This window comes from Aspergillus homomorphus, assembly GCF_003184865.1.
Source record: "Aspergillus homomorphus CBS 101889 unplaced genomic scaffold BO97scaffold_6, whole genome shotgun sequence".
In the NCBI taxonomy this organism is placed as follows: domain Eukaryota; kingdom Fungi; phylum Ascomycota; class Eurotiomycetes; order Eurotiales; family Aspergillaceae; genus Aspergillus; species Aspergillus homomorphus.
The window spans coordinates 918,142-940,135 of record NW_020291892.1 but is presented as its reverse complement, the minus strand read 5'-3'; the positions used below and the strand labels follow the sequence as shown (position 1 = coordinate 940,135).

The window sequence follows — 21,994 nt, the reverse complement described above, 5'->3', positions numbered from 1 at the left end:
TGGCACCCAAGCTCTACCCTTGGAGATCGTCTACCGTTGGTATTTGTCCCCTTGACATTAGCTGTTTCCGCTTTTTGGTCGTGAAACCTAAAAGAAATTGTCTCACGACAGCACCTTGGCAATGCCTTACATATGTTGACCTCAGAAGAAATGCCAATGACTATGCCGCTATAATGTGTTATCGGCGTTAAAGCCACAAATCATTCTGTACTATTGGGAGCCCATTAAATTGTATATTTTGCAAAGTAGCTTGCACTACCACGTGCGAACTTTCACAACCTATAGAGCGCTACGGTACAATGCAGTCCTTATACTATCTGTTCCCCTAAGCTACCCGTCGCCGCTTTGGATACCTAATGCGTGACCCTCGGACACTCTCGCATGCCTTGTCGCCTCGCCACATGTCGCTTGCGACATGATCTTCATTCCGTCTGCACAGGAAAACAGATCGGACACTGAAGACCGAGGTTCAGGGTTTGAGAACTCTTTGGTCTTCTTTCTTCGACATTCGATACGTGAACTCATCATCGCGCCGAAAATTAGGATTGCTGAATTCTCTGAATGGAGTGCTTTGCCATGACCATCACGGAGAGGATCCATTTACGATTGGCTTCTTGAGATGGAGGTTGTAGTACCATAGGAGTCTGCAAAATGCTCTGAAATTGCAATGACCGCAAATTGTAGGGAGTAATGTGCGAGCAAATTCGTTTCTATCTGGAATGATGAAGGAATTCCCCCTTGTGGGACCATCTTATGAGATGTGAGTTTTTGGGATCGTCTATGATACTGCCGAGGATGAGCATGGGCCGCGTTCGTGCAGTCAGAGCATCCTGCAAATGATTCCTTACCGTCATAGAGTGTGTAGGAAAGAGGTAGGGTGATTGCAGGCTCCAGTGTCCTCGGATTGTGGTGGCGCCTGCTCCTGAACCTCAAGGTTCGGCTGTCCGAGTCCGCTTGTTTCGCCAACTGTATAGTACGACGCTGTCGAGCTTGGGGGCGCTTGCTCTTCCGTCATAGTGGGCGAATCCATGGCATCGGGTGCTTGCACTTTCATCGCGGTTGGTGAATACGGTGAATATATGAGATCGGATACATTCTCTTCCACCGCAGTGGGTGAATACGGTGAATATATGAGATCGGGTACTTGCTCTTCCGTCTCATTAGGCGAATACATAGCATCAGTATTCGGCGTACAAGCGGAAGATCGCGCATGGCTGACAGGTGGTGTGGACGGCCCTGTTGGGCATTGACTTTGCTGACGAGACAGGTTATCCACAGGCTCCAAGTCCTCGGACGGTACTGCCGCCTTTGGTGATGCAGTGACATATGGGGTGGACTGAGCGCGCTGGCTAGAGGAGATATTCATGAGATCTATGACCTTCAACCGCCTCGCCGTGTTCTGAGGGGATTCATAGGTGTCAGAACAGGACCGAGCATGTTGACTCGATGAGTTATTGGCAAGCTCCACATTCTTTGACTGTTTCGTCGCATCCTGCCGACCTGTTGACTCTATTGCTGTTCCTATCGTCAGGTTGGTTGAGAACGGATTCATCGGGTCGCTAGGGCTATGTTGCTGGCTTTGAAGGAGGACAAGCCGATTTTGGCGACGCAATAACTCTTCTTTCAGGGTGTCTATTTCCCGAGCAGCTACAGGAACTGCTGAATTAGCAGAGGCCAAAGCACTTGGTTTGTGAGCCTAACCTTGGGTTACCCGTTCGCTGACATCGCTGAGCTCTGCCACGGTGATTTCGATTGAGTCGATTTCTTCGGCAAGGTCATTCTCATCTGGCCCTGGCTCGAGAAATTGCCATGGCCTCCCGGTGAGCAAAAGATTACGATCGTCTTCTGGAAGCTGAACCACGCTATCTCCAATTGTCAGAACGGTGTCAGGTAGGTTCACCCCAGGATATCCCACATGGCAAACGAGCCATGCCCAAGTTAGTGGGCGTGACGACGCAGAGGTCTGTGGTTCTGGGGTCGAGAATAACCTTCCTAGTTGCGCACATAATCGCGGAGTGCGGAGAGTCGCGCCTCGATTGCAAGCGATACTACCATTGTTTCTTATCACCTCTTTGTATCTTTCCAGTTCAATGAGCAGGTCGGATAAGCCGAACTTGTCCGTGATGAGAGGCTGTAGGTTCTCTGGTAGTTTGGGTCTTTCAAAATCGACTAACCGCCATGAATCTACCCACCCGGGCCCTGCCATCGATTCTCGACTCTCGATGGACATTCTTCTATCGAAGCCTGGTATGTAGAATGACTGGTTATGAAAAGCCTTGGAGCCATCATTTTATTAATATCAAAACGGCGCCTTCCACGAAGATTTGCCAAGAAACTTTATACTTGTCCCCTTGTGAGCATTGAACCCAGAAGCAATTGCGAACCGTGCATACTGCTGCTTTCGTTTTCTGGAATCTTCGTGTCTCCGTCGGGCCATTTAGTTGAACTGGGTGTGAATAGTCAGCGGGCATGGCAATTGGGCGGCATCCAATTCTCAAGCACTGTGGGGTTATCCATAAACGCTGTGCATCAGCCGGATCACGATCCCTGACGTACACTGGTACGGTTCTGCGTGATGCATTCATCGTTCATCTGTCTGGTCGGGTCTTTGGATTCACTAAGCCCCACACGAAGTTGAACGCTCTGGCACTAGCGATATTAGGGCGTCTATTTCTCAAAGCACCAAGAATTGTGCTCAAAGTGCGTATTAGGAGTACTGGCGCACAAAAAACGCTAAACTATAGGTAAAGGCCTCGCGTTCGGTATTTCGATGATTTTGGGAGTTAGTTGCACCTCTTGAAATATACAGCAGCCATGAGATCCCTCATTTGCTGTCCCACGCCCTTTAATGTTAGCCCGACAGATGGCAAACAATGCAAACATTTGTGAAGATCAGGTGATGTAAGCGAGACTGTAAGTGTGTAGACCCTAATTCAGCCTTTAACTCCAACTTCGGGTGGTAGATCGTCTTATGTCACCCAACGAACAATAACTAAGTTATCCAGGTCACTCCCACCATTATAGCCATTCCTCATCACCATTGACACGGGTGTATCGCATGGTGAAATATCGGACGCAATAGAAGCTAGCGGATGAAGTTCTGAGGACTTAAATTTGATAACCTGAGAAAACAGACGCCAATTGGAAATGACAAAACCCGGTAATACATTACCTCATCCTTTCTTGGGGATAAATCAATTATACATATGCGTTACTTCTATCTACTGGCATTTCTGGTCTACATCCTTTTGCGCACTCGGCTAAATTCTTCTTCCTCCGTGTAGGGATAGGATATTCTCTGCTCTCTACCACCCTGATAGTCTTGCTCAAGCACGCTCCAAGTAACCCTACTTTGCCCTTGCTGGTTTGGGATTTCATTATTTCCAATGGCGGGGTTTCTTCAATATCCCAGGATATAAAGTGCCGGGGTCATTTAAACTTTTTTGCCTGCGGCCCTGATTGTTTCTGCGTCGACTCCCAATGTGAAGACTTTCTTTGTCTGCAGCCAACAGCGCAAGGCTGTCATCTGTCGTTATCTTCGTTATAAAAAGCGTCTGCTTTGGATGACCTCCCTCCTTTGTTCTTCCTGCTTCGTGCTTCCCTCTTTGTCGCATTTTTCGAACAATATGGAGATATTGGCCATTTACGCGATTGCCTCTGGCGGCATACTTGCTAGCCTTTTCGTCATCCAAGCTCTCTCTATACGAAACCACCTGCCGGAGTTATTTTCTGCTCCCCGTTTTCAATATCTAGCACTTTTCCCCCTTGTTCACAGGCATCGATTCTGCGGGCCATGGACCGGAGCCAGTGTCTTCCTTCACGTATCATATGCTGCAATCAACATCTTTCTTGTCTTCTTCAGAATAGAGTCGTTCACCGATGCTGGCAGCCGGGCAGGAGAACTAGCCCTAATCAACCAGATTTTCCCTTTGTCCACCATCAATCTAAGCCACCTAGCTGACTTTCTAGGTATCAAGTGGAGTACTTGTCGTAGGATCCATCGGGCCACTGGCAGGATGTCCGTTGCTCTGCTGTCATTTCACATCATTGTTGTAGTTCAAACACAGAAATTCATATTTCCGCTTCGTGAATTGCATAACCTTTTTACCGTAATTGTAAGCCTTATCCTTGCTGTCATCCTAATTCAACTGACATACAACAGGCTGGGATCTCACTGGGGGCCCTTGCGGTGTTTTCCATTCCATGGTTTCGTCAATGGTCTTATGAGCTTTTTCTCAGAGGACATCAGCTCCTCACTGTGCTCTTTGTCTACGGCACCTGGCAGCACCTTCAAGGCCGTAGCCGCTTCTCGAAAATTTATTTCTTCACCGGATTGGGCGTGTTTGGACTTAACTTTCTCTTCCAGCTGGGGCTACTTTTATATCGAAACGGGCTATTTGCTGGTCGCGGATTTCCAAGGGCTGAGATGTCGTTCAGCACAACGAAATCCAAAGAATATATTGTTGTGACAGCTGCCCATATTCGCGTTTCCTTACCTCGACCTGTGCAACTCGAAGCTGGGCAGTATATCAACCTGTGGATGCCGGCAGTTAGTCCATGGTCGTGGGCACAAACACACCCTTTCACAGTCACATCGTGGTCGAAAGGCCCACGGAATACCATAGAGCTTCTTGTGCAACCATGCCGTGGGCTATCTGCGGATCTTGCTCGTTACGCCACCGTAGCTGGAGAAACCCCGGTTTCTTTCTGTGCCCTGTTCACTGGCCCTCATGGAATGAGTGAAGATGTTAGACACTACGAAAGTATTTTGGTGATTGCAAGTGGATTTGGGATCGCAGCAGCAATTCCATACATGAAGAAGACGATCTATGGTTATTACACCCGGACCATAAAGGCTCGCCGGTTGCATCTGGTATGGCAGGTAGAGTCGAGGGCCGAAATTACCGCCGCTGAGCATTTGTTAAACAACCTTCTCGAGGATGATCACAAGGATCATGGCTATGTTCGTATTACCATGTTGCGGGACAGCCTCTGGACAGCTGACAATAACTGTGGCTTTAGATCTTGAATATCTCCATTTACATGGGGGACCTGGCAATGGAAAGATTACCTTCCGGTCAGCACAAACGAGTCTGTTTTTACCAGGGGGCGCCTGACTATCGAAGCATAATATCCGTCGAGGCATCTGGTGCCCTAATCAAGAGGCAACCTGGGGATCCACTCAAGAGGTTAGCCAATATCCGAGATGAGCAACGGCGGACACTGGTGATGGGTAAGTGCCTGTCTCATCGGGTTCTGGAGCTTGATCACTTGACGAGTTTCTTGTCTAGCTTCCACAACCGGCAAAAATCGAGACTGTATACGGGAGACGGTACGGAGCTATCTCCGTCAGCGTGTAAAACTTGCAGAACTTGAGTATCAGCCTACTGAGAGTACCCACTGGGGGAGTAGCTAGAGCGGCTGCTTTACGTTACTATACCTCACAAACTCAAAATACCGAAAAACCAAGCGGATGTTTGGTGGTGATAAAAGCTCTGGAGATATAGTCAGTTCTTGTCTGTCTACATAATGAGGAAAGGAGATCCCCGAGCCGAGGTGTAATTCATCCAAGGCTTAGCTCGAGGCAGTTTCTTGCGTTTTGCCCACTGCCGCAAGAGCTGGAGTGAACGTATGATGCTGGGTCATTCTGAAGCAGCCGCATTCTCTTGGGCAACGTCACTTTCTGTGGCGGCTGCTTTCATACTCTAGAGACGGTTTCTTTCTCTTTCCACGATGAGTTCACCAAACCTGCACTTTCATCATCTGCTACCGAGTCCTGTCTGCCAAGCGACTCAACCCCCTTTTTTCCTGCTGTAATTGAAAAAGACAAGATTTACAATCGTGGCGAGCCTATTATTGTTCTTTGGGTCTTTCATCGCTATCACGATCGTAACGTGCGACCAGCCACGGCTGCGTTAGCACTTCTTAGACACACTTGGAAAGACGTCATGCCTCAATGCTCACATGTCTTGCTGCCAGTTCCAGCGGTATGCGGTGCCTTTCGATGTATCCTGCGGAAGCTGCTCGGTGACTGGGTGCAGGGTTGTAGAGTGCTTGGCATTTGGCGTACTTTGGTATGTGGCACAGAATATCCGTGAGTCCCAAACCACTCACTGTGGCCCGGCTAAAGCAGTCGTATAGTGATAATGCCAGCTTTAGCCGTAAGTGAATTGATCTGTTTACCATATTTCCCCTGTACACTCGCCCAGTGACTGTCCCATTTCTCGTTTCTTAGATCCAGATGCAAAACGTCCTTGAGAAGATAGCTCCTAACCAGCCAATGTCGGAGCATAGCTGTTAGCACGGCTGGATAAAACGCACAAAGTTGCCCGTGAACAGGCCAAAGATGCCTCTAGGAGGCTTGAGATCACGTATTCGTCGACAGCGGATGATACGAGACCAATCGCGGAGAAAATAATAATACCATTGCCTGCTTTCCTTGACTCGTATACGTAGAGATGAATCGTCTCCTCTGATAAGTTTTGGCTGTGCTGACCCAACCTCCTGTGCTTACATTTCTTACGCCCATAACTTATCTTAGGGAGTGGTCTTGAGACATTCTGGCAGCCAGCTGCTGCTGCTCTGGAAAGACTTTGCAGGCAACAATATGTGTCTTGGGTGAGGTGTTGGGAAACTTACTTAAGGGGACTTAGCCCGTCAAATGTGCGAAAACATTCCCAAACCGAGACCGCATTTTATACAGGGGGTGAAGTGATGAACTTCCACAATTTCTGTGGAAAACCCTTGTGGGGTACTGCCGGCCGGACACACGAGTGATGGCTCAGCGGTTCTTTTGTCCAAGCGCCCATTTGGTAGGATGTCCTGGCTGCGCATAAGGTCTGGTGATGATGCCACTGCTTGCTTGAGTATCAGGCTGAGGTTGCTTGGCAACAGGGCCTGCCGCTTATCATCAACCGGCTGCATGGTACAATACGGTGATATGAGGCCTAAAAGGTCCAGACGTAAAAGTACAGTAGTAGTTGCATACAATCGCACTATATTCCAACAGCTTCGGGTTCTATTCAATACCCTATTTGCTTTGACATGGCAAACAAACTAATGTCCAACCCGCGAATAAAGCGACTTGAAATTGTGAAGCGGGATTGATCTCGCAAGTACGTAATTCTTGAATCCCATCCATGATCATTTACTTGTCTGGGACCAGGGTTTTGTTATAAAAGTGCGCGTAGTGATGAGGCAGAGACGGGCAAGCCCAATCAACGTCCCTGCAGACCAGCGGTGTTTGGTAATTAGGGGTTGCTGTAGATCTGTAAGATACTGAGACTATTCTCAACGTGCGTAGAATGCCTGGCTGACCTTTTTTAACTCCTGGACGGTCGAGACGGACTGAGTTGCTGACAGGAACAATATGGGGTCCGCCTGCCAGCGAGTATTGTCCATTCCGACGACACCATCTGCCTTCAGATACTTCTGCATGAGAAGCATTGTTATATTAGCCAGGGCATGGCGAGTCTTTTCCTGTGATTGATTCGGTTGGCGTTTAACGCAGTGCTCCAAAGCCGCTGTCCGGACTCGTGAGTAATGAGATGTAAAGGCATCGCGTTGACCTGTTCACATACCGATTTGAATAATCCCATCCTGTCCCAGGAGAGTATTGGAACACGTCAGGGATTCATGTTCAAAGCCACTCTCCAATAAGTGTAATATTCCGTCCAGCACCTTTCACAATTAGTGACATTCCCTGCCGTTATTTCGCACGCCTCTCCGTACCTGTACAAGTATAGAAGCCAACTGAAGCTCAGATGGAAAGACATCGCAGGCAACCAGGTGTTCTAAAGTCAGAGGTAGGTCATCAACAATAAAGTATGTCATTCCATGGTCCTTGAAAATTTGCCTTGCAGAGATGACGTTGGGGTGTTGAGTCTGTTCCAGTACCTGTAACCATGTATCTGCCTTTTTCTTAGAGAATGCGCGGACCGCGATCACTTTAGACGGGTTTTTGTCATCAACAGCGACAGAGACGGGGCCTGCAAGATCGCAGGTGAATAGATCTTTCAACGTTCGCCAAGGAGACTCTCTCTTAATAGAGAGCGGTTGAGCTGCCAGACCGTCGCTTCGGACGCTGCTCTGATGAAGATCTTGTGCATGGTCGCGCAGGACATTCCTAGATATTTCTTGCCCTACGTCCTCTTTCGCCTTCTTAGTCGGCCTAGCGTTGATCGGTCTTTGAGACTCCTTAGGCTCGACCTTTGGCGTGGGTGCAGAAGGAGCAGATCGCTTAACCGGGAGAGAAGCGGCGAAGATCTGGGTCACAGGTCTATCCATGGTGTATGATGTCTGGAAGACTGCTACAGATGGGCTGCTTATGAGCGCGACAGGAAGGCAGCGGGTATATGTCGAGGGCCTCAACTTTAGGGCGGATGTCTCATATATAAGAGGGCCCGTAGAAGGTTGCAGAGAATGGCACCTATCTGTGCCCAGCAAACTAGCGTGGAATTTGAATTAAGTTCAACGTAAATTATAAATACCTCTATTTTCCCAAATGTAGGTTTGTCAAATCCAAAGAAGACTTGGCAACGTCCTGGCCAGATCAGTATGGACTTCATGTTGACAGATACCGAGCGGCAACTAGCCACAGAACGGCAGCTAAAATACCAAGGTACAGCCAAAATCAATCTCACCGAAATCTCTCTCCACCCATCGGTTGATCGGACGATCGATGAAAAGAACGTGGAGCGACTGTGTCATATATTTCTTAAGGATGGATGTCAGCGACTAGATATCCGAAACCACGTCACCGCAATAGTCTCAAGGCGACACCTCACGAGAGCCTGCCACGACGCAGGACTAACCCCTGAAGAGTTGAAATCTCATCAACGACAGTACCCCCACCTCCGTTTCTCTGGACACCCTGTACAGTGCCTCCATGGGCAACACAGACTCAAGGCTGGCGAGGAAACTCTAGCCCCCTCAGACCAGTGGTGGATTGTCGACTTATATCTGGACGGTCTGACTCGCCCACACCTGATTTCTACTAAGTCTGACCGTAGAGTGCAGATATTAGCCAGGACCTACAGCATGCTCTCGTGGACGAATACGCGAATGAAAGACACCCGACCGACGGAGAAGTGTACCGAAAAATCCGACAGTATCAGCATGAGAGCAATGCCCTCTTTCAAAACCGCTGGTGGTCGCGGCTATCACCGAACAAAGCCAAGCGGCTACGACAGCTCTTTTCCCAAGAAAATACCTTCATTTGTGCAGGCTTCGACGCATTACTGCCCATCTCCGGGCTCTGGAAGGGAATGAGCTTGGGCTCCTTGAATAGCGTATTCGCGCTGAAGTGCGATGAAGTTCGTCTCTCCTCACAGCTAGCTCTAACTGTGTCTGCTTACCGCTCTTACTAGGAGATCGTTCACTATCTGCGAGTTATTTGGACCTTCTGGGCCGCCCTTGCCAATCATGACCGCATCTGGATGGCCCGTATTGACACCCATACGGTGGACGAGCTGCAGCTATACGCCCCTCGAGCGTCCAAAGTTGATTGGACGACCGTGAAGGGTAAAATCCTCAGCGGAGAGGTCTTTTCGAACTTTAGTCGATCCGAACGCGCCTCAATATGGGAGAACCTACGGTCAAAAGAAGCTTGCGATGGCATCATCCCCTCCCTTCATACCTTTTTCCGCGACATCTCATACCTTGAACTCTGCGCCAATGCCGTGAAGCGCTTGGTCGTTCTGAACAAGCAGCGTCCAACAGTCCGGAGTGCACTAGTCCACAGCTTTCGGCCCCGTCACGGTGACGGTGACTATCTGGTCCAGACGTCGGAAACTACTTTTCGCCGACAACGCGGATCTACTACTGAATGTATAACGTCCGGATACCGTCAAATCTGGATGTATGCAATGCGACACTACCCCGACATGGCCAAAGACGTCCAGTGCGGCCGGGCTGTGTCTTCAAAGAAACCGCTTACCTGGATCATGACTTCCTGATCTACACCCATAGGAGCGTCGTTCATCTTAGACAGCCTTACAGCCATGGAGATAGATGACTGGAGCTCATTGATGAAGTTTAACCTCGTCGTTAGCTCTTGACCCTTGAAGCAAGCAGTTCCGATATGATCGGCTGTTAAAGGGATGACTTTCTCGTGCTCGAAATCCAGAATTCCTGATCGTATCGAAGTGATGGGAACGTGCATTTCTACAGCAGTTCCTGTTTCGTGGTCAACGATGCTGATTTCCGAGTCAAGCGTCTCGAGGAAGGACCAAAGCTTCATGTCTGCTGAGATAGACTTGAATTGACTCCATAGGCGTAGCAGATACGGATGTCTCGGCTTGAATAGCTCTTGCATCCCTAGTGGAATATGATGCTTGAGTCGCATCAAGTGGTGAATGCTATTGGTGAACTCAGGTGCGGAAAGGTAGCTCGAGCCAAAATGCGGGCTCGCCAAAAATGCAATCCCATAACAACTCGACCATATTGATTCGATGTTCGATGTTTTTTGGCTAGCTGCGACAAGCGCTGCTTTAGCGACGAGACCACCCGTGCTATGGCAGATGAAAAAAATAGGTCGTCGTGGACTCTAAGTTACGGTCAACTATATAAGCTTCAATACGGTAATTGAGAACAAGGCGGAGAATTCATACTGTTGCCTGGCGTTCCTGCAGAAGTTGCTTTAGTAATCTATGGGCTAACGATTCCAGATCATCTTGTGGTCCCATTCGGCCATGGTCGATCAATATCACGCGGACATTTTGTATGAATTTTGTCAGTTCGGAGAGAAGCCAAGGCGCCTTTGCATCTTCATCGATCCACGTTTTTTCCGGGTCTGCGCCTATTGCTGGAACGGCGACGATACTAAAGTCCCATTTCATATGAGCATCATTTCTGTCACAAGTTGAAAGACAGGGGGACCGATATTTGCTTACTCGACTGCCGTCTCGATCTGGAGCCGCCGTTCATCGTTGAGAACTGCCATGATGCACTTACCTTTCAAGTAAGCTGTAGGGCTGAGGCATCTTGAAGTGAGAGGGAAAGATGTCTGTAGGAAGGAGGTGAATGGGGGTCTTTAAGGATAGAAGTAAGAATAGAAGTAGCGGCAATCACCATCATCTGACACACACATTGTTGACTCCTTTAGAGCAGGTGACTTAGCCCGGCTGAGTCTAAGACAGCCTTGTCACCGTGCCCCTCAGCCTTATGACCAAGCGGGAAGCCAACAAACTCCGAAGTGCCTTTCAATATAGTCAGCTGTAAGCACAAGTTAAAGTTTGACTGATTCATTCTTTGAGAAGTATAAATACCTCTCCCAGTTTAATAAAGTCTTAATACACGTTATACTTACAAGGGGCCTTTGTCATTCAATCTGGCATTAGACAATTCTGCATATATACTCGGCACAATAGCCATCGCACAAGAATCATATAGACATAAGGAAGGAAGATTCTGTGTCGCTCTATCGGGAATAGGATGTTGTACATGAATCAAAAACGGTGTTGTAACCCAGAAACACGAGCCCGCCCTTTTTCAGCGCCATGCAAAGTAAGGATACAAATGAGGCAGATGGGAGAAAATGTAACGAAAATGAAGAGATAGAAGGTCAGAAAATGTGTCTATGGTTCAGGCTGAATGCGACATCACTGGAACACGAAACTAGAAGAGTACCCAGCCAGGTAATGGTAGAGAGTAGAGATGATATCTGTCAATGATTAACCAGATTCAGGGGGGTATTTTGCTCCAAGGCTGGCTTTGTATAAGTATTGAGATGTAAGTGAGAACATAATCACCATGTCCTTGTAAAGCGTGAGAAGTCTTGTTTAAATATAATCAGAGGAGGCAGCTTCGTCTGCAGAGCGAGTTCGTTCATTGACATTTCGTGCCATCTTCTTTCCAAGCTCATAGGATGAAATCATGATAGCGCAAGCGGGGGCGACTTTGAGGCACCGTGCAACCCAACCACGGAAGAGTCCCGCCATACCTTCTTCACGGAATATGTGCATCAGGAATTTGGGTAAGGGAAGTTGTTCGGGATGCAGTGTCCCCTTCGTGCTGCCTCCAAGGGCGCTCGATGCTTCGTCGCCCATGTGTCGGAAAACTTGTTGACGTGTCTTGCCAACGTCAAACGGGGTAGTAACGAAAGCCGCAAGGGAACCGGATGAGGCTCCTGCGATAAAGCTATCGAGGAATGTGGGGGTATCAAGGTCGTGCGGTGTTTGGTGACTGGAGAATGAGAAATCATGTGGCAGGCGGTTCAAGTAGGCTTTCTTGCGGGCGTCAATGAAGTAGTTCTTGACCTCTTCATAACCCCACCAGTAAAGGCCAGAGAAAGGAACATCTCGCCACATGGTAAGGGTTAACCCTCTCCACAACGAGCTATAACCATTGGCCCGGACCATCTGGTGCAAACCTTCAAGCGTAGCCTTGAAATGGCCTGCACCTGTGCCAGGAGTAGCTTGAAGTCGCGTTCGGAACATCTCGATCGGACTAATGGCGGATGCGGCAGCGGTCCTTGCTACTGAACCTGCAACCAATGGAGCATATGCGACAGGAACGAGAGCTTTGATGGGGCTCTTATCATCAGCTCGCAACCAGTCGTACCCAGCAAAATATATGATATTTGCCGGAATTCCCATCATCAATGTGGGGCTGAGTCCACGCCAGAGGGTCAGTACACCTTCATTCCGAGCGATTTTTCGTAATCCATCCAGAGTTGAGGTGAACGTTCGTCGCTGAGTCTCTTCCACCGCGCACTCCGTCATCGACGATGTGGCGCCTAGGGCTCCGGTGCCAGGCCCGGCGACACACATCTGTGCATTCTGACCAATCCAAAAGACCTCCCGGCAGCAAGCCGTGACCCCAAGATCCGAAGGAACGTTCTTTAACGAGTGTGTAGTGTGGGAGGCAAAAGGAGGCAGGCTTTTAGTTGAGGACTGGGATTGCAAGCGGACTCGAACGACATCGAGGGGAGTGGCTAAAAGTTCGAGTTAGCATCTTCCCGAGCCCTATTAGATTGGTAAGGTTCGCAGAGTGGCGTACCTAGCAGAGATGTGAGAATACTGCCTGTTGTGGCAGAAACCATCTTCTGAGAAAGTGAAACATCATCTTTGGGGGGTTTGGCGTCCAGAGCTGGGGCATTCCCCGTTCCAGAAGTAGTCGCCATTGTTGACTGGCTAGCTGATTGCCATGACTCTGTCGAGCCCCCTTGTAAATTGGTCAAGTCGTTCGAGCGATATCGGTCTCCCGGCGCAACTTCAGACTTGATTGCGGACATTCAATCAACGAGCGCGAGTAAGTGTGGAAGTGGGACACCCTTATAGCTGGCGATAATCAGTCGGTCTGCACTTCGGATTCGCGTAGCCGACTGAGATTTCCGGGATGGCGTGGGTGTGGAAGCAGCAAGGTAGGATTGCGTCGAGGATCTGCAACAGACGTAAGAGGGGAGAAACAAATGCGTCAGAGAAAAAGCGCGCTCGGGACGTCGGCGGTCGGCGGTGGCGGCTGGACCAAAGACTAACAGGTTAAGGGTCGGAGATAATATTGATAAGCCATCGGTCCCTCTCCTACATTTTTGCCTTTTCGACCTAATCGAGTCCCCGCCTGCAGGTCAAATCTGATCGCTTGTCGATTGCTACAATTATAAAATGGATGCATAAATGCTTACTCCTATAACTCTACTCTACTTGCTGCTTCTGTCTCCGATAGCCTTCATCTTCCATCCCATTGCTCCTCGAGTTGAGCTTTCCTCGGTCGCGGCGTTTCAAGTCCCACACTAGCCCGCTTATCGGTCTGGGGATCCATTCGCCGAACTTGTCATATTTAACTGCGAGAATGGAGGACAACGCCGAACTCGAGTCCTTTCGACGCCAGTGGCGCGAGGAAGTTGCGCAACGGACGAAGCATACTAGACCTGCCCCTGCGCAACCAAGGCCATCCAAGCCTCCGACCGCCCCGACCAGCCAGTTTCCATCTACCCGTCATGAGGCATCGCAGCATGAAGAAGAGCACGGAGGCGCGGCCTCAGTCGATCATGGTGAGATCATCCATGGAATGGGTCACTTAAATGTGCAACCCTCGGATGAAGATGCTTTTCACGCCCCAGCGTCTCGAGAAGAACCCAAGTCGGCTCTTGAGCACTTCGAGCGAGCGGTTGAGAAAGAGGCAGAGGGCAAGCTAGGAGACAGTGTACAGCACTACCGCAAAGCATACAGAGTGAGAACGATTCAGGCGCCCAATATATCCCAGACTTTACTGACTTGAGTCTTTCTTCCTTAGTTGGACTCAGCGGTCGATAAAACATACCGTAACAAGTACTTTGCCGCGGCGTGGAAGAAACCTGCTCAGGCTCCTACTTCCGGCGGTACAACTGGCAAGCCAGCAGATCAGCAATCCAAAGATGAGACCCCCATGCTACCGACCCCGGAGCTCATCGCATCTTTCGCCCATCTCCCGATCCCTCAAGCAGAGCCGCTGATCGAGAACACGCCCCCTCCCCCATGTCCTATCTCTCATGTGCCATCGGAGGTGCTAGTCGAGATATTCAGGCATGTGGCGCTGATGGACCCGGCGACGCTCTGTCGGATGGCGCTTGTCTGCAAGCGCTTCGCATACCATTTTGCGCATGAGCAGCATATCTGGAGGCGATTGTGTCAGGGCTCAGAGTTTGGTTTCAAATCCATGCACTATTCATTTGCATGCGATCTTCACGGCAACCCAGAATACACGCTAGCAACACGCTACACGCCGTTCCCTCAAGCAGTGCCTGTTCAGATTCCTGAACCTTTTTCTTCCTGGAGTGAGGTTTTCCAAGTTTTCCCTCGGATCCGGTACACGGGTATCTACATTAGCACGGTCAACTATACCCGTCCAGGTGCAGCTGCAGCGTACCAGAATGTTTCATGGAACAGCCCGATCCATATCGTCACCTACTACCGATACCTCCGCTTCTATCCGGACGGATCCGTCGTCTACTTGCTTACGACAGTGGAACCCCGAGACGTGGTCCCTCACATCAGCAAAGAGAACGTCAAGGCCGCCCGAGCGACGACACAGAAACAACATCCCCGCCACACCTCGGATGCAGCTGGAGCCGCGGAAGCCACAGACCCAATCCCTCATGTCGCGCTGGAAGCGTTGAGACACGCCCATCGGGGTCGCTGGCGCTTGACCAAGCCGGTTTCCGATTCCGATTCGTCCTCGGAAGACGCGCAGAGCGAAGTCCCGTCTGCATACGAGTCCTTGCCGGACAAGGCGGCGGCGTCTCAATCCGATCCGCGGGATCTTATCATCGAAACCGAAGGCGTAGGTCCGAAGTACATGTACCTTCTGCAGCTGTCGCTCCGTTCGACACCGGTCGGCAAATCGAATCATCCGAACGTCTCGCCACCGAATCCGTCGAAAAACACGAAGTTGGCCTGGAAGGGGTACTGGAGCTATAACAAACTCACTGATGACTGGGCCGAGTTTGGCCTCAAGAATGACCGCTCATTTGTATTCCGGCGCGTTCGGGGATGGGGAATGCATTGAGCACATGAAATTAAGAATCAATCGTTTCAATTTGTTGTGGATTATATGCCAGTCGACACGAAGGACCTCGATATGATATGATATCTATGTTGGCCAATAGATTCCTTGATAGAGATATATACAAGATGAATGCCAATGACAGGAACCAGCACTATCAGATCTTTCGTCTAGACAGTAGAGAATAAGGAATTGACCTCAAACGCACTCATTAGCAAAGAGCCTTGCCAAAGCCCGTTGCAGTATCGTTCGGCACCTGACTCCTGGCCCCGTCCCGAAACCCAAGATCTCCTTATCATCCTGGGTGATCTCACCGCCAAGCCGCCTTATCGATAAGCACACATCCAGACCCAGCGAAAATTCTCGGGGAGAAGTTTTGGTAAACCTCCGCCGCCTTGGGGAACTCCGCAAGAAAAATCCGCAATTTACACGACATGAGATCACGAGTATAGCATATTTCTGTTGATCGTTCATTCTGAGATATCCTTAATTTTAGTCAAGCTTTAACCCCGCGAAAATGCCCGAAAGGGTCCGCACCGTCTTCGACGACGAGGACAACGCCATTACCGTCAGCAGCCGCAAATCTGAGCCTCAGGAAGCAGCTACGCAATCGCAATCGCAATCTGTCCCGACGAAACGGAAGGAATCCGGAGTGGACGATACGGAAGACGGAGTGAAGAAGCAGAAGAAGAACAAGAAGCGGAAGGTTGGAGATTCCAACGCTGCTGCTGCGCAGGAGTCAGGGTCCGCGACGGCGACAGCGACAACCAAGAAGACGAAAGAGAACCGGGGCGAAGGGGCTACGGAGTCGAAACCGGTTGAGAGCAACGGTGTGAATGGGGACGGAAAAGCGTCCGGACGCACGAAGAAGCAGAAACACAACTTGAAGGAAGAGGGAGAAGAAGGCCCGGATCACAACAATCGAAAGCCACTACCGCACCACCGCAACAACAACAACTCGAACAACAAATTGAAACAAGGGTTGGGGGGCGCGAAGAATAACTACGGCCCGCTGCGCGAGAAGGCCCAGGCCCTCTACCACCTACGCAAGAACCTCCCGATCTTCCCGCACGCGGACGAGATACGCGCGCACCTCCGCCGGAATGATGTGATGCTGTTGATCGGAGAGACGGGTAGCGGAAAGAGTACGCAGATACCCCAGTTTCTGGTGACGGAGAAGTGGTGTCGGTCTGTCAAGACAACTGTGAAGGCGGAGGATGGGTCGAAGAAGGAGGTCCCGGTGGGCGGGTGCATCGCCATCACGCAGCCCAGAAGGGTGGCGGCGATCTCGTTGGCGAGGCGCGTGGCGGAGGAGATGGGTACGCCATTGGGAAACTCCTCTCCAGCGAGTAAGGTCGGCTATGCCGTTCGGTTTGATACGTCGACGTCGCCGAGTACGCAGGTCAAGTTCTTGACGGAGGGAATGCTGCTACAGGAGATGCTGCATGATCCGTGGTTGACCAAGTATAGTGCCATTGTGGTGGATGAGGTACACGAGCGTGGTGTCAATGTTGATCAGGTGCTGGGGTTTTTGAGGAATATGGTGTCAGGCAAGCTCGAGGGTCGAGGAGGGGTGCCCTTGAAGGTCGTGGTCATGAGTGCTACGGTTGACATGGAGAGTCTCATGGGCTTCTTCAAGGAGGGATTACAACCTCGGCGTGCTATTGAAGGGACTACGGAGGAGAACAGCGTAACAGGCAACCCCTCTGAAGGCAAGAAGGAAGAAGAGGGCATCTCTGCGTGCCATATCAAGGGTCGTCAATTTCCTGTGAAGGTCATCTATTCGCCAGAGCCCGTGCATGATTTCGTCGATGCAGCGCTCAAGGTGATTTTTAATATCCATTACAAAGAGCCTCTACCCGGTGATATTCTGGTGTTCCTCACTGGACAGGAGACGGTGGAAGCGCTCGAGAATCTTGTGAATGAGTATGCCGTCGGAATGGACCCTGCCCTGCCTAAGATCCAGGTTCTGCCGCTGTTCGCAGCCCTTCCACAAGCTGCTCAGCAACGAGTCTTTCTGCCTGCGCCGCCTCGAACTCGCAAGATTATTTTGGCCACGAACATCGCTGAAACCTCCGTCACGGTTTCTGGAGTGCGGCATGTTGTCGATTGTGGCAAGGCCAAGGTCAAGCAATTCCGCTCACGTCTCGGACTGGATTCCTTGTTGGTCAAGCCGATCTCCAAGTCGGCTGCGATTCAACGTAAGGGTCGTGCCGGTCGTGAAGCGCCCGGTTCGTGTTACCGACTCTATACCGAGAAGGACTATCTGGCTTTGGATGAAACCAATACTCCGGAGATTCTCCGTTGTGATTTGAGTCAGGCATTACTCAACATGAAGGCTCGCGGTGTCGATGATATTATGGGATTCCCATTCCTGACACGGCCTCCACGAGAGTCTCTGGAGAAGGCATTGCTGCAGCTGCTGAGCATTGATGCCTTGGAAGAGACCGGCCAAATTAGCTCGATCGGAAAACACATTGCCAAGCTTCCTCTTACGCCGACGCTGGGACGGGTGCTGCTGGCCGCTTCAGAATTCGGGACGGACTGCCTACTAGATGTCATTGATGTTATCTCATGTCTCAGTGTTGAGAACATTTTCCTGAACACGACCTCGGAGGAAAAGAAAGAAGAGGCGGAGGTTGCGCGACGGGATCTGTATCGGAGAGAAGGTGATCATCTCACGATGCTGGCTACAGTACAGGCTTACGCTGCCGAGAACACGGATCGGAAAGCATGGGCTGAGAGACATCTCGTCTCCCATCGGGCCATGCAATCTGTTATGGTACGTTTCCCCTTGTGTGATTAGCGAGGTAGTGATGGGTTGCGGGCCACGATTTTCCACTAACCATCATGCCTGCCACAGGATGTTCGCAAACAACTTACCGCCCAGTGCCGGCAAGCCAAGCTTCTCCCCAACGATACCCGGGGGGGTACTTCCACCACCAGCATCAATTCCTCCTCCCCAATGTTCATTCTGAAAAGTTTCCTTCGAGGTTTCGCTACGAATACGGCACGCCTTGTACCAGATGGCAGCTATCGTACGGTGGTGGGGAACCAGACCGTGGCGATCCACCCATCAAGCGTGTTGTTTGGGAAGAAGGTGGAGGCAATCCTGTACAACGAGTTTGTCTTCACGAACCGTAGTTACGCGCGTGGGGTGAGTGCCGTGCAGATGGATTGGGTCGGAGAAGCGTTGTCTGGGTAGAAGTTCTTGCTCCGTATCTCTGCGTGAGGTTCCCAGCCTGCAGCCCCACCTGTAAATAGAAATAGATGGTTGCAGCTCCTGATAGACGTATAATACCCGGCTTTCCAGATGAAGGATGGAAGTTGACCTCGCGTAGGAAGTGGGGGCTTGGCTGCCCCCCTTGACAGGCAGTCAGCTTGCTTTGAACCATGCAGGGCAGATCAAGGATGACATGTCGTTGAGATCAGAGGAGATGGAAAGCGAAAGTGGGATGATCAGCACTGGGCTGATCCTTGGTTGAGAAGGAGGGGGAGGGTGACAGGCAAGTCTTAAGCGAGAGCAGAGAAACATGATTGTTTGAGACTCGTTTCGAGTGTACTTGTGGCTGTGATGAGCTGGCGACAGATACAGATACAGATGCAGATGGAGATGGAGATGTAGACGGAAGTACTCAGTAACCTATATCACGGACATCCGTCGATCATCCGATCATTCAGATTTGAAGCCAATAGTCAGTCAATGCTAAGATACTCGTAGAGGCGTGGTTCCGCTCTCCGTCACAATAGTATTATCACTAGTAAGTAATTTTTCATCCATTAGTTTAGCCCAAGGAGACTCGTATCGATGCGAAAGAGCGAGTAATCATATTGTTTCTTTGTTCAAGTTTGAAATTGTGCCTTCCCCAACGGGTCTGGTGACAGCCATCCATCACATCATCCGTTTCTTCTTCGTGCTTACAACATCTTCTTCTTTCCTGCCTCCATTGCCTTGCTTCTTCTATTCTTCCCTTTTATCCTTTCTTGTTGGATTGTGCCACAAGAGTGTGGTGGGGGAGAGAAGAAACAAACTCTCTCCTTTTTTCTTTCGGGTGGGTGTCGGAGGAATACTCCACGCCATAACCTTCATTCTTATCTCATACAACCCAATCCCACGTCATCCGTAATTCATCACCAGCCCTTTTCCCCCCAAACAATACACCGCTATCGGACTGATCATCTTCTGTTTCGGGGTTTTCTCCCTGTCTAGAATACCTCTTGTCCCGTTTCAGAATCCATATCTACCATCCTTCCTCTTCTTTTCACCCTCATATTATCTACGACCTCATTTTGCCGCGCGTCCTTCTCATCTACTCCCAAGAATCTCTTCCGCGCCCCCTCTGTTCGTCACGCGGGGAAGATCTGCCGCGATCGATAAAGTGCCATCTTATCTCTCCTTCCCCCCACGAAATTGATCCCCTTCAACCCATCTACACCGGGCTGTCAACCCATGGCTTTTCGTCTACCACCACAAGTTCCCCGTCGTCGTCCTTCATATTCGCATTCCTTGCCGTCGCCGGCTCTTGATGTCCCTTCTTCCTTATCGCAGCTACCGGAGCACGATGCGACAGAATGGGTGCTTTTCTCCCCGACCCGACAGCCTTCCACCATCGCCCGCACCCATACCATTTCCACCGATCGCACGCCGCGAACAAATGCCCGCTTGAGTGATTTTGGTTCATTTGGCACGGCCACTCGATCAGCTGTTGATCCGGAAAGCGAGACAGGCGCCGGCGGCCTCGATGAGCCATTAGATGACGACGGAACCGAACTCGATAGTCTAGATGATGGGCTCCACGCTTTTCGGGCACCGTCTGTTGTACAAGACGACCACGGGGCACCTGTCACACTGCCGGCTCACGATGGTCTAGGTAGCTTTCAAGCCTCTAGCGAGACGGTACAACATCAGCTGTGGCAACACGAACAGTTCAATCCTCATCGCAGACCAGACTTACGGCCGCGGCGGCGTTCTAGCATACAACGTCGGCTGGATTCGATCACGCGCGATGAAGAAGCTGATGTGGAGAGAGAACGATGGCAACGTATTGAGAAGTGGAGGATGGAACAGAGCCGGGCACTCTTGCACGAGATTGAGAAGGCGACCCGAAGGCGCCGTGATAGTCGTGCTAGCCGTCTTAGTGGACAGGCTGAGCAAGTGGTTCCGCATGTAGAGGCTCTCCGGGACAATCTAAGGACTCCAGAAGCGTCCCAGGCATCTGCGTCTTCTGCAACAACGGAACAGGAAACCGACAAGGATGAATCTTTGTGGCAGCGCATTACTCGCAAGGTAATTCGAGACCTGATCGGGATCGACGATTCCTTGCTCTCTGTTATCTTCGGGGAGTCGTTGCCGTCTACTGAGGACGGTGAGACGCACGCATCGGCGAGGTCGGATGATGGTTTCAATATCGACGAGGCTATTAACCGGGAGTTGGAGCAAACGTCAGAAGACAATCCGCCGTGGAAGAACAAGCTCCTTCAGCGCATTGCGCGCGAGTTAGGCATTCTCGTTCACCAATTCTGTGAGCATCCTGGCGCTTTCACAACCTATCTCAACTTGTCAAATGAGATTCCGAATCAATATGCCGGTATTCCGTTGGGACGCCTGCCCGAGGAAGATCATAAATTATCCGCTTCAGCAGACCCTGCGACCCTGATCGAGTCAACAGACAACGCGGAATCAATATCTTCGCCCCATTTCACCCCCACTCTGCAAGTTCCCAGCAGCCGAGAGCACGCGGCTCTATGGGGCATCGAAGATGATGACGATCTGACCCGTGGCGGCGGCAACTCAGCAGGCGATTCGTTCTCTGAGTCGGCGCGCATACAGCAAGAAAGAGAGTATTGGGAGCATGATTTAGACGTCTCGGTGGTCTTTCGCTATCTACGTAACCGCTTCAGCCAAAGAGACAATAATTCAGATTCAATTCACGACACCTCGCGGCGGCCTCCGCAGGATGCTTCTCACCGTGCCGCGATCATCCGCCAACACCACCCCCTGGTTGCGCGCGCACACGCACGTTCTCAGGCACAGATTCGACGCCAGTCCCAGTACTCTTCTCATCATTCCGGACCAGTAGGCGTCTCGCCACCCGTCCTCCGCCAACGATTCCGTCGTCCCAGCTCCAGCTGTGCGAGCCAAAGCGCGAAGATGTCTGCTATTTCCAGCCGTCGGACAATGACGGGCTCCAGTCGAAATTACTGGGACATCGGAGGGAGCGTGGACAGCGGAAGTGCGGTCGCGCCCGTTGCAGCTGGAATAGGAGCCTGGGGCGATGTCTGATCGGGTTCCTGAGGGTGTCTTTCTTGCGTTCTTTTTTATTCTTACATCACATATTACATGCTGGCCATCGAAAGTATTGCTACCATTATGTTTGAACGGGGAGTCCTGGTGATCAACCTTGGGATTATGCTTTGGGTAATCGCATACATTTTTATTACAATTTTCTGGATCATCACTTTTTGAGTACATACCTGGCTGTTTTCTATCATTGGGACCATCTCATCTACT

General features: G+C 50.6%; 10 protein-coding genes across 10 annotated transcripts; 5 read left to right on the top strand and 5 right to left on the bottom strand.

Annotated features, from left to right (window-relative positions):
* Positions 1 to 245: 245 nt before the first annotated feature.
* BO97DRAFT_241606 (uncharacterized protein) lies at positions 246 to 725 on the bottom strand. Its single transcript, XM_025690793.1, has one exon. It carries the CDS (start codon positions 598 to 600, stop codon positions 331 to 333), a length of 270 nt encoding a protein of 89 aa, XP_025554429.1. The 5' UTR covers positions 601 to 725; the 3' UTR covers positions 246 to 330.
* BO97DRAFT_241613 (uncharacterized protein) lies at positions 695 to 1,918 on the bottom strand. Its single transcript, XM_025690794.1, has 2 exons — positions 849 to 1,918; positions 695 to 786 (listed from the first exon to the last, which is right to left on the bottom strand). Exon 1 carries the CDS (start codon positions 1,550 to 1,552, stop codon positions 851 to 853), a length of 702 nt encoding a protein of 233 aa, XP_025554428.1. The 5' UTR covers positions 1,553 to 1,918; the 3' UTR covers positions 695 to 786; positions 849 to 850.
* A 1,708-nt stretch (positions 1,919 to 3,626) lies between these two features.
* BO97DRAFT_432445 (ferric reductase family protein) lies at positions 3,627 to 5,376 on the top strand (the record flags this gene model as incomplete). Its single annotated transcript, XM_025697541.1, has 4 exons — positions 3,627 to 4,115; positions 4,163 to 4,339; positions 4,526 to 4,963; positions 5,107 to 5,376. 4 exons carry the CDS (start codon positions 3,627 to 3,629, stop codon positions 5,374 to 5,376), a joined length of 1,374 nt encoding a protein of 457 aa, XP_025554427.1.
* A 1,767-nt stretch (positions 5,377 to 7,143) lies between these two features.
* On the bottom strand, positions 7,144 to 8,286 carry BO97DRAFT_432444 (uncharacterized protein; the record flags this gene model as incomplete). The annotated part of the gene is made up of 4 exons (XM_025697540.1): positions 7,144 to 7,260; positions 7,318 to 7,523; position 7,650; positions 7,732 to 8,286. The coding sequence occupies 4 exons, from the start codon at positions 8,284 to 8,286 to the stop codon at positions 7,144 to 7,146; spliced, it is 879 nt and encodes a 292-aa protein (XP_025554426.1).
* A 279-nt stretch (positions 8,287 to 8,565) lies between these two features.
* BO97DRAFT_339191 (uncharacterized protein) lies at positions 8,566 to 9,368 on the top strand (the record flags this gene model as incomplete). The annotated part of the gene is made up of 2 exons (XM_025691543.1): positions 8,566 to 8,939; positions 9,026 to 9,368. 2 exons carry the CDS (start codon positions 8,566 to 8,568, stop codon positions 9,366 to 9,368), a joined length of 717 nt encoding a protein of 238 aa, XP_025554425.1.
* A 190-nt stretch (positions 9,369 to 9,558) lies between these two features.
* On the bottom strand, positions 9,559 to 11,018 carry BO97DRAFT_403808 (uncharacterized protein). Its single transcript, XM_025694817.1, has 3 exons — positions 10,893 to 11,018; positions 10,611 to 10,821; positions 9,559 to 10,546 (listed from the first exon to the last, which is right to left on the bottom strand). The coding sequence occupies exons 1-3, from the start codon at positions 10,940 to 10,942 to the stop codon at positions 9,875 to 9,877; spliced, it is 933 nt and encodes a 310-aa protein (XP_025554424.1). The 5' UTR covers positions 10,943 to 11,018; the 3' UTR covers positions 9,559 to 9,874.
* A 311-nt stretch (positions 11,019 to 11,329) lies between these two features.
* Positions 11,330 to 13,380, bottom strand: BO97DRAFT_364009 (putative mitochondrial carrier protein). The gene is made up of 2 exons (XM_025692527.1): positions 13,000 to 13,380; positions 11,330 to 12,934 (listed from the first exon to the last, which is right to left on the bottom strand). The coding sequence occupies exons 1-2, from the start codon at positions 13,232 to 13,234 to the stop codon at positions 11,781 to 11,783; spliced, it is 1,389 nt and encodes a 462-aa protein (XP_025554423.1). The 5' UTR covers positions 13,235 to 13,380; the 3' UTR covers positions 11,330 to 11,780.
* A 186-nt stretch (positions 13,381 to 13,566) lies between these two features.
* BO97DRAFT_403806 (putative F-box protein (Pof7)) lies at positions 13,567 to 15,581 on the top strand. The gene is made up of 2 exons (XM_025694816.1): positions 13,567 to 14,172; positions 14,236 to 15,581. Exons 1-2 carry the CDS (start codon positions 13,792 to 13,794, stop codon positions 15,484 to 15,486), a joined length of 1,632 nt encoding a protein of 543 aa, XP_025554422.1. The 5' UTR covers positions 13,567 to 13,791; the 3' UTR covers positions 15,487 to 15,581.
* Positions 15,582 to 16,000: 419 nt separating this feature from the next.
* BO97DRAFT_385593 (putative ATP-dependent RNA helicase (Hrh1)) lies at positions 16,001 to 19,076 on the top strand (the record flags this gene model as incomplete). The annotated part of the gene is made up of 3 exons (XM_025693485.1): positions 16,001 to 17,141; positions 17,196 to 18,265; positions 18,347 to 19,076. 3 exons carry the CDS (start codon positions 16,001 to 16,003, stop codon positions 18,686 to 18,688), a joined length of 2,553 nt encoding a protein of 850 aa, XP_025554421.1. The 3' UTR covers positions 18,689 to 19,076.
* An 857-nt stretch (positions 19,077 to 19,933) lies between these two features.
* BO97DRAFT_432439 (uncharacterized protein) lies at positions 19,934 to 21,766 on the top strand (the record flags this gene model as incomplete). The annotated part of the gene is made up of 1 exon (XM_025697539.1): positions 19,934 to 21,766. One exon carries the CDS (start codon positions 19,934 to 19,936, stop codon positions 21,764 to 21,766), a length of 1,833 nt encoding a protein of 610 aa, XP_025554420.1.
* Between the last annotated feature and the right edge of the window lie 228 nt (positions 21,767 to 21,994).

Coding starts and splice junctions, on each gene's coding strand:
- BO97DRAFT_241606 (XM_025690793.1), bottom strand. CDS start 600: ATGGATCCTCTCCGTGATGGTCATGGCAAAGCACTCCATTCAGAGAAT.
- BO97DRAFT_241613 (XM_025690794.1), bottom strand. CDS start 1,552: ATGAATCCGTTCTCAACCAACCTGACGATAGGAACAGCAATAGAGTCA.
- BO97DRAFT_403808 (XM_025694817.1), bottom strand. CDS start 10,942: ATGGCAGTTCTCAACGATGAACGGCGGCTCCAGATCGAGACGGCAGTC. Junction 10,822..10,892: donor CAGATCGAGACGGCAGTCGA/GTAAGCAAATAT, acceptor ATGGGACTTTAG/TATCGTCGCCGTTCCAGCAA. Junction 10,547..10,610: donor TGCAGGAACGCCAGGCAACA/GTATGAATTCTC, acceptor ACCGTAACTTAG/AGTCCACGACGACCTATTTT.
- BO97DRAFT_364009 (XM_025692527.1), bottom strand. CDS start 13,234: ATGTCCGCAATCAAGTCTGAAGTTGCGCCGGGAGACCGATATCGCTCG. Junction 12,935..12,999: donor TATTCTCACATCTCTGCTAG/GTACGCCACTCT, acceptor TCGAACTTTTAG/CCACTCCCCTCGATGTCGTT.
- BO97DRAFT_403806 (XM_025694816.1), top strand. CDS start 13,792: ATGGAGGACAACGCCGAACTCGAGTCCTTTCGACGCCAGTGGCGCGAG. Junction 14,173..14,235: donor ACTACCGCAAAGCATACAGA/GTGAGAACGATT, acceptor TTTCTTCCTTAG/TTGGACTCAGCGGTCGATAA.